Consider the following 10,436-nt stretch of genomic DNA (forward strand, 5'->3'; position numbering starts at 1 on the left):
TTTTGTTTACATGCATGTAAAACTCACTTTCCGGTAATTTATGCCAAGTTGCGGGTAGCAAGTTTAGGAGACTAAAGTACAGTGCAGCCCAAAGTGATAATGATAAACGATTTTGTTAGTAACTGGCTTCGGGTTAATGATGCTTTACTCAACTGATCATATATGACCCAGACTGAGAAAAAATCAGTTTTTAAAAGCTTCGACTGAGATGGCCTTTAGTGTCTTCAGCGAATTTTGAATTTTTAAGAAATTCTTTCGGTTTCGCGCAGCTGGGTTTTTGGAGCGCCATTGCCTATAGTGTTGGACAGCTTAGACTTCATGTCAGAACCCCAATCAATTTCTTATCATTAGTAATGTTGCGTTTCATTAATGTAGGGTCCTTAGCTGTTAGTAATCACCTTGCCGACCTCTATTCAACGTTGTTTTTTTTTCAAAAGTATTAAACAAAATATATTGAACCGATTGATAAGAAAGAATTTTCTATCTCTCTGGTGCCAACACGGTGATTTGTGAACACTGTTTCTTTAAATTTTCAATGTTATCGTCTTTAACAGAGGTTGATGAACGACTCGCATAAGGCGATTTTCGATGACTTCGGGACGTTCACTGAATGCTTTTTGCCACTCAAATATTTTTGGTCGTGACAAAGTAGATTCCACAAAATACTTCTCCAACATTTTCAAGCCGTGATTTCATTTAAAATTCAAAATTTCAAGAAAAATCGCTGTTCGCTTCATGTTAAAAATCGCCACACAGTTGACATGTGGAGATCAAACTTCACATGAACTTAATTTCGTTTTTAGCGTTTTGGCTTGCATGCGCAATTTAAATAGAGAAGGTAGAGTATGGGTAATTTGATCAGATGGTATGCTTATTTTTTGAGGTTAGGTTAGGTATGTAGGCTGATTTCTTGAGAATCCACTAATAATAGGAGTTGTTTGAGTATTGTTTCTGAAATTTAGCCGCTCGGAGAGGATTTGTTAGACTAATCAAACCATGCCCCAAATGAGGATAGTTAGGTTAAGTTATGAGGTCGATCCTTACTCTTTTGCAGTTTAGAATGCCGGTCAGTTATAGTATCTAAAACTCCTATATAATAGATCATTAGACTCTGACAAATCGACAAAACGTTTTGAGTCTATTACAAACTTATTGAGACGGCTATATCTTCAGGCTCACCGAAGGTAAGACTGCTGATATGTTTCAACTTCAGTCTTCTAGAGACATGACAACTGAGGAGAAAGTGACTGGATGTTTCCAACTCATACTCCTCCATATGTATAACTGTTACAACTTGCATGAACGCCTATTGGACAATGGTCATTAAGAACCGCCAGGATTGCGCAAGGTAAACTTTGCTAAGGGCAATTGATTCAGTAGATTTTCTGTGATTTTCAAATGAGGAAATACGCCTCATTGGGTATAAAATGCAAAAAAAACTAGATGTATGCAAGAATTTTTTGGAGTGAGCTAAGCGCTTATTGGTTTATTTAAAATAACTATAAACATGACAAGCAGATATTTTTGAGTTTTGTTTAGACAGTAAAGATAACTAAATCCAAACATCTGGCATCATAAAATCCGATAAAAATCATAAGAATCAACACCCTCTACAGAATTCCCCAAGTTCAAGAGTGGCGGCCTTACATTGTGTCCACAAATACAACTGTAATTAAACTTGACATACATACCTTGAATTTACTCATTTTTAGTGGACTGTTTTTGTTGGTCTAGTACATGACTGTTTAGGCGTATGCAAGGTGAGACATAGTTCTAAAATCTAATCAGATAGCTTAAAAATGTCTAAATATTTTCGAATAAGTTTAAATTTATTGTATAAAGATGTATGAACAGTAAACTTATCTGTGGCTTAGTGGTGGTAATGTAAACATTTCCGCATTTGCTACAAAAATATTTATTTTGTTAGTCATTTGACACAATTAGCAGATATGCTAACAGATACTTGGCTTTTGGTCTCTTTTAATCTCTATATGGCTGTAGATATGTATGAATATGCATCTTTACAATAATTATATTTACAAAATCTTTGCTTGATTAAGTCGAAACCGGTAGAACGATTAACCTTTACTTGGATGGAGTAGTTATATGGTTAATGTGAGAGCTGAATCTAATTGCTTCCCAGAGAGATGAACAGTGAAGTGGAGCATAAGAGCGTGAAGTAACAAATCCTAGTAATCCTGCAGAAGACCGAGAAACTAAAACTGTTTATATAAGTTTGCTATACCATACATGGCGTATGAGTAACTTAATTTTTTTATGTGCAGAAATTAACATAAATAATAATGAGCAAATATTATATTTTTGTATATATAAAAATGAAACGCTATTTCATTATGTGTTCTCTTAAGGCCTTAATCGCAGCTCGGAAAGACGGGAAAAATTGCAGAGGTATCCCTTTAGAACTGCAGAAGATCCTAACGGTGGCCTTTTTTGCAAAATCACTGTCGATCACCGGCAGAATCGATTTGGCTGAAAATTACTGAGGATGTAGCTTAGAACTTGAGGACGGGCACAGGCTACTTATTAGCTTTTTATGTTAAAGTTTAAGAATATATTTCAAACCATAACCATGTGTTCAATATTCATGTAAGAATCATTTGAATATTTTATTTCCTTCAAAAAAAAAACAAAAAAAGAAAAAAACATCAAGAAAATTATGGGTAACGTTAACTTTAGTGGCAAGCTAGAGGTTATAGGAGCTACAATATTTTGTACACTTTAAGAATTTATATCCACATATATGTACATATATGTATATATATATGTGTGTATGAGATTGAAAACGAGCATATGAAATCGGTCCATAAAGTCCGCGAAAATTTGTTAGGCCGTAAAATTGGCACATACATATTTACTTCAACACTGCTTATGTTACCACAGCTGCTGCTTTCGATATTTCAGTTGAGCATCAATATGAGATGGCGGCGACAACACGCATACACGCGCAGCCCACGAGCGCCATTAACTTCGCACTACGTGTGTGCCATCTCACACATCAAACCAGTCAGTAGAGCTTACTTTTCGCTGCTAATGCGGCTACGCAGGCTATAAAATGTCTTTTTTGTTGTTGGTGTTATCATAAACTCCATAAACAAAGGAGTTAACTGTATAAGCTGCCATCAAGCGATATGCGTAAACGTGTGTGTTAAGTAATTTGCATATGTATGAGTATGTGAAAGTGGAAATAGAAGCTGACATAAATATTAAATTTGTTGCGGTTTTTTTTTGCGTAAAGCTGGTGTTTAACGAAGTCCATTAGAGCCATTAGAGTTACGACGAAACGCTCAGCAAATGCTCGCCAGAATACCTACATACGTAGGTGGCGATATGTAGGCATTTTACACCCACTCTCATGTGGTTTTTTGTAGATATTTGCGCATAATTGCACAATATTTGATTTACTGTAATTTTCATGTTAACTTTACTATGGCGGCTCTGTTTATGTTTGTTCTGCGATTGTATGGGTGTATGTGTAAAAAGTTTAAAAGCATGAATATGCGTGCAAATAAACTTTTACGTGATGACTAAAAGGTGAAATCGCAAAGAAATAATGGAACTACATACATAAATTTGAAAAAAAAGCAATTTAATAGTTTTGCTGTGCTAAATGGGCCAATATTTTTTAAACGTAGAAATTTAAGTAATTTGATTTATTATATTCTAGTTTCTTTATACATATATATATATATATATATAACACAAAAAACACCTAATATCGACTTTCTGGGTTATGTATAATCAATATTCTTTTCATTGGTAGTGTGCTTTTACTTTAGCTCGCCTTCAAATGGATGTTCTTTTGCTACCCAGAGGATACTTGGTCTAAGACCGGAAGTCGTGAGCTGCTTTAGCCATGTGTAAAATAATCATTTCTGGCCACTTCCAAAACGAATGGCGCTCAGACAACTTTCCTTACTTGCATGAACTTCTACACATGGTTCCATCTCGACTTGCATTTCTGCTCCCTGAGAGCACTCAGCAGCAACTTGGTATAAGGGAACTGTGGGATGGCTTCTCCATCTCCTTACGAACAGCTGCAAACTAAACCTTTGGTTTACAGAAAAGGAAAAAGAACAGAAAAAGACCAGAAAACGTGCTCGTGGATGGCATAAATACCGAGAGTTGAAAAGGTAAACCAGATGCATTTGCAGACAAAAACAGAGAGTGGCCAAAATGCGAAAGTACGAAGAGCTTGACAAGCTTGCCGACAGGGGTAATGCTTGAAAATTCTACGAAAAGACGCGGCGACTAATAGAATGTTTCAAGACCGGAGCATGCTCTTTTGGAAACCGCAGAGGTGATCTAGCAACTGCTGCCCAGAGCATACTAAAATTAAGGAGGGAACACTTTGCCAGCCTACTGATTGGCAGTGAAAGCATAACAGAAACGTGAACCCGATTCCTCAATCGATGGCGATGAAGGGGACTATGAAGAAGTACGAATAGCAATTAACCGTCTGAAAAACAACAAAGCAGCGGGACCGATGAATTGCCGGCCGAGCTATTCAAATATGGCTGCGAAGAACTGATAAGTGAACAAGAGCAAGATGAAATATCTCCTGACATCAAACAAAAGGTCGTCGTACACGCGACTTGGCTCCATTTTCACTGTTGACAGTCATAACTTCGAAGTCATAGAAAATTTCGTCTATCTTAGAACCTGAATTAACTCCAACAACAATTTCGGCCTCGAAATCCCACGCAGAGTAATTCTTGCCAATAGGTGCTACTTCAGACTGAGTAGGCAATTGAGAAGTAAAGTCCTATCTTGACGAACAAACCAAATTCTACAAATCAACATGGTGCAGAGGCATGGAAAACGATAACATCTAACGAGTCGGCGTTACGAGTTTTCGAGAGAAAGGCTCTGCGGAAGATTTATAGTCCTTTGAGTATTAGAAACGGAGAATACCGCAGTCGATGGAACAATGAGCTGTACGAAATATACGACGGCATTGACATAGTGCTGCAAATAAAGAGACAGCGGCATTGGTGACTAGGCCATGTCGCTTGAATTGATGAAAACACTCCAGCTCTGAGAGTATTTGACGCAGTACCCGCCGGGGAAGCAGAGGAAGAGGAAAACCTGCAATTCGTTGGAAAGACCAGGTGGAAAAGGACCTGGTTACACTTGGAATCTCCAATTGACGCCAAACAGCGAAAATGAAGAACGACTGCGTAAAAACTCTGATACAACCAGCGATATCTGGAGTTTTTAACCTCAGTGCTTTGAAACTTCAAATGACTTACTTCCAATTGAGTTTATGAGTCTCTTTTAAACGAAAACTTATTTACAGTGCGCATATTTCGCGAAAAATTCGCCTCACTTACATTTCATGTAGAGTGTATTCAAATGTCTTGCTATGTGTGTATGTATGTATGTATAATTTTTGCTATTTGGTGTGTAAATAAACGAATCCGTCTAATTGACCGGAAACAATGGCAGAGGCAGAGGTGTGAGCATTCAACTCATTCTACTTGTTGACACTACACTTCTTCTAGTTGCTGTTGTTGTATTTAACTTTTATTTTATTTTTCCTAAATATGAGTACACCAAAACTATGTTGAAATAAAAAGAGCGCTTTTGTTGTGGTTACAAAGAAATCGTAAAAATATAAGTAGAAAAATGTACGCAGAAAGAGCGCTGAAATAAAACAATCAAACAAATTGTTTTAAGTAATTTTTTGTGTATTTGCATTTGGTGTTTTGTTGTGAAAAGATCAAACATTTAGTTTCAAGCGGCATTTCGCACCTTTTGCTGTTCTGCTCACACACACACACAATAGCTGTTAGCTGCGTATGTGGAAGTAGCCGATAGTTCGTTAGAGCTTAGCTCAAGCGTTAAGCGCCGGTGTTTGCTTTAAAGTTTGGGCGAAAAACGGTTTTGAGATGAGTTCGGTCGCCGGCAATTACACGCCACAATATCACTTGTCGCTTTAGTTGCGACCGGGTTCGCATTGAAAACGGTTCGATTTCCGCGTCGTTGAGTTGTGCATTTGGTTGTCAGTTTACAAATCACAAATTGAAAATGATTTTAAATTTAGCGAAAACACAACACATCCTTGGCGCGCAGAGTGTGTTGCTCTTATTCGGTGTAGGTTGTCTTGTTAGTGGCGCGACGCATGATGAATTGCCACAGTGCAGCCTCTCGGGTGTTTATAAGACACGACAGAGCGTTGTGGAGTCACCGAATTATCCAAATAATTATCCGACCAGCACCTGTTGGGATTACGTGATACGCTCGCCTTACCGTTGTCCAACAAAGTTCCATATACAATTCTTAGATTTTCATCTTGAATCATCGCCGAATTGCACAAACGATTACTTGGCCATTGGTGTGGAGAATGATGGCGATGATATGGATTTGCTATGCGGTCAAGTAATTGGCATTAAAAAGTATCACACACCGGGCGGTATATTGCGGCTGCGTTTCTTTTCGGACAGCTCGCCATGGACGACGGCGCGCGGTTTCAAATTGTTGATCACACGTTTGGCTTGCGAGCGCGAGGATTATTTACGCGAAAACCTCAATACACATGACGAGGATACCGAGGAGGTATTAGCGCCTTCGTCGAATTTCCAACCACCGCAGGCCATTATTCCGCAACTATTTCGTAACTGGACACAAGTGGAACAGCATAGACCGTATCCTACACCGCCGTTATTCGGTTGGAACTTACCAGCGCCGCCACCACCCACTATTGGTAATTTATACGGGCCGTTGCCAAATCCGCAATACAATAAACTCACCGAAAGCATTAAGCCTTGCAAGCCCGAGCAAACATATTTGAGTCCATTTCCGGCATATCCACAATATCCAGGCTTGGGTTATAGGAGTAATGACGCGCAGAAGCCTGTGAGCTCTGATCAGTATGTCGGTGATTGGCAGTTGGGCGCGCAAGCTCAGCAATTGGGTGGAGAACAAGAGCAGTCATTGAAAACTAAATCTTTGGTTAAGTCGGTGAATGATCCGCAACCGCGTCAACAATTTTTCGGTGCCGCTTTGCCTGGCACGCAACTTGCAGGCTTACAACCTAGCGCGCTGCCACCACTTAACGCGCCGTTCGGCGTTGCTCCTTTTGGTGCTTCGCAGCCACCAACCTTAGAAGATGGTAGTGCGCTATTCGATAATACTCAAGGAGTCGTTACAACGGCATCTACACAGCATTGCTGTACATCATCCTTTCATCAGAAGCGCTTCTATCTCTCCAGCCCGGGATTTCCACGCACTGCTTTCACGTCACTCTTGCCAACGCAACAACGTGATTGCCAATTTGGCTTGGAAAAGAATGCGGATAACATATGTCGCCTGCGCGTGGAATTCAAATTTTTCGATTTTGGTCAAACTTATGTGGGCACTGGCGCAACGCAGGGCAATCTCAATGTGGCCATCAGCACAAGTAGAGATGTCTGCACCGAAGACTTCATCGAAATCAATGGTGAACGCTTTTGCGGCTGTCGCACTGGCTATATTTACACAAGCCCTTGGGGCTTAGGCGCTAAACAGATACGTATGCGTATGGGCTATTCGGGCGTACCATCGAGTGGTTTCTTGCTTGAGATCTACCAAGAGGAATGTCAAGAGACCGCCTTCGTACAGCCGCAACGTCCAGCACATGATACTCCGACAACTATTTCACGTCCGAGCCAAGTTGGCGTCGGTCAACAAAATGTCATTAACAACAAAAATATAAATAACCCTCTGCAACAAACCATATTTAGTCAACAACAATTGCCCGTCTATCAGCAGCCACCTTACTTTGCGCAATCACCACAAACACTCATATCACCAGATCAGATACCATATCGTCCACTTCAAACTCCAACCGTTAATCCCTTCTTGGCCGCACAACAGCAGCAATTCTGGCCACCGGTCCCACAGCAGCCATTGGCCGGCCTGCCAAGCCCATTCCCACCGTTTGGTGTGCCGCCAGTGCCGCTTTACCGTCATGCGCGCACTTCGAGCTCGATTGCAGCGGCGAGCACACAACAACCAATGACCGTCGTCGAGACTAATTCGACACGCAAAGAATACTATTACTATGATGGCGACGAGGCGTTTGGTCGCCTACGTGCCGGCGATGAGCCGGACGATGTGGATCGCAATGGAGTAACGCCGTCGGCAGGGGTGCGCGATCGTTGCAGTTACACGACAATGGATGCGCTACGCTTGACCGTGGACACATTGTGGATAACCAAGCCCACTTGTTATGCACCGTTGCGCAGTTGGTTTAGCAACATTTTCGGTTAAGCAGATGCCGATATTGACACCCGAATTCTTATGTAATAAAGAGATTATGCTGTGTACACAAGTGTGTGAGATAAACGAAATAAAATCGCCGAGCTGCTCGCGCTCAAATAAATTTAGACCTCCAAAGTGTTTGTATTTTAAGGTATGCTTTATTGTTGCGGTTTTGTTATCGCAGCAATGTGTGAACTTTGATAGAGGTGTTGGTAACAGATAAAACGTTTAAACATCAGCTGTGCCCACATAAACACCTACACAGAGATTTATATATAAACGAGCGACTGTGTACCTTAAATAGCTGTTTATATGTACCAAAAGATACTACCAAATGCAAAGTGTACATGTGCGTAACTAGGTTCGGCGGTGTTGTGTCAATATGTATATCAATATATGTACATATGTCAACATCAACTTCAAAATCAATTATGTATGCATGCATATCGTCGCAAACGAAAGTGAAATTGGTGCCACGTATTAATTACCTCTTTACTCTCTTTGCCACACCTTCAGAGATGATCTTTCATAGCGAACTCTCGAACTCACATCACTTCACATTTTCTCCTCTTGTTTGTTTACTCAATTTTGGCGCTACGTGTTAGCTTGCATATACGACATACTTACACGTTAACTGTTTTGTTGACTTTATGACATTATTTTGTGAGCAAAGTTTTGTTTACAGACGTTCAAATGTATGTATGTGCGCTATTGTGAGAGTGTGTTGCAATGTTTTTGTGGAAAATTAGAAGATGAGACATAAAAAGATTAAAAAGTGCGTGTGTGTGCTAAGAACACCTTGACTTTTCGGCACAGTGACACCGATTTACATATATATTTACATACAAAACTGAATATAATTGTCGCGTCTCTCATAAGTTCCCTGCAGCAATACATTGAACTGGTTTGAAAAATACTACTCTGCAAATAATTCGTTCGAGCTTCAAATGAACTGGTTAAAAAAGCCCTTACCTGTAATAAAAACATTTATCATTAACTGCATAATTAATAATTTTTATTTTTCAAAAGGTTTACGAAAACACAAACTCAAACTAGCTGCTTTATAGCATAATTGAATTATATTTTCTGTATTTTAAACTAGTTTGAGACCAGCAAATTTCTAACCGATTTAAGAAATACCAGTTATTTCCCAAGGAGAAGACACTCGACTGAACTATTATGCCCCGAGTTCATACCAGTTATTATATGTATAATGTTCAACTACTACCTTTCACTGCTGGGATACTACATAACTATCTTATTGCTATTCCCTTCCGCACATATAATACATCAAATACATATTTGTTTTAACAATTTTACGATATTGGCGCTAATTTCGGAAAGTCGTATTTAACAGTGGCATGATTTTGTCTCTAAACGGATAACAATGATCTGTTTTATTATTTATACATGATACATAAACTATTTTTTTTTTTGGCAAAAATCAGTTCTGGTAGTCAACATTAGTACTTTCGAGGGCGACCATTACACCATTAAAGCGATATTCGAGCTATATTTTAGCAATATTCAAGGAAATTTTTGTAGCTTTTGGAACAAAAAGAGTCGCCAGAAGTTTTGAGACGTGGAGGATAACTCTAATCAGGTCGATGTTTGCTACTAAGTACCTCTTGTACCAATTGTCTGATAGATAGTGCATTACATTACTATAGGAATTTATTTCTCCCTCTCTAATTTACCATGCACTTTAGCTTTTCAGTTTATGATAAATTTGGCAGAATTATAATTAGAGGTCTTTACTACTGAGGGGTAAATGTGAAAACAACTTTAATGTTGGTCAAAAAATGATGCTGAACTTTTAACCAAGGGACCACAAACCAAATTTCGGCGTATTTTTTATGTAGAGAGCTTCGACAATATCTTATACATTTTTGTTAAATTTTATGGAGGTTTTGCGACGTGGATTTGGATCGTTAGAACCGTCATTAATCACGCGCTTGATGATCGTTCGGCTTCATTTCTTGCACAAGCTGGATTTTCTAAGCCCGCATGCAAAGATCATTTGCAAAACCTTCCATAAAGTGGTTGGGCTCAGCTCCAATTATTGCGCGCGATGGTGGATGGACTCATTCGAGTCTTCCTCGATATTCTGCTTCATAGTAGCAATAGCGTCATTGGTGTGCTCCGTACTTCATCTCTGAGGATGCGCATTTTCC

The 10,436-nt window shown here is 39.4% G+C and overlaps 1 protein-coding gene across 1 annotated transcript; it reads left to right on the plus strand.

Annotated features, from left to right (window-relative positions):
- The first annotated feature begins 5,980 nt into the window (after positions 1-5,980).
- On the plus strand, positions 5,981-8,397 carry LOC126753157 (uncharacterized). Its single transcript, XM_050464379.1, has one exon. It carries the CDS (start codon positions 6,049-6,051, stop codon positions 8,269-8,271), a length of 2,223 nt encoding a protein of 740 aa, XP_050320336.1. The 5' UTR covers positions 5,981-6,048; the 3' UTR covers positions 8,272-8,397.
- Positions 8,398-10,436: the final 2,039 nt, after the last annotated feature.

This window comes from Bactrocera neohumeralis, chromosome 3 (assembly GCF_024586455.1).
Source record: "Bactrocera neohumeralis isolate Rockhampton chromosome 3, APGP_CSIRO_Bneo_wtdbg2-racon-allhic-juicebox.fasta_v2, whole genome shotgun sequence".
NCBI classification, from domain to species: Eukaryota; Metazoa; Arthropoda; class Insecta; order Diptera; family Tephritidae; genus Bactrocera; species Bactrocera neohumeralis.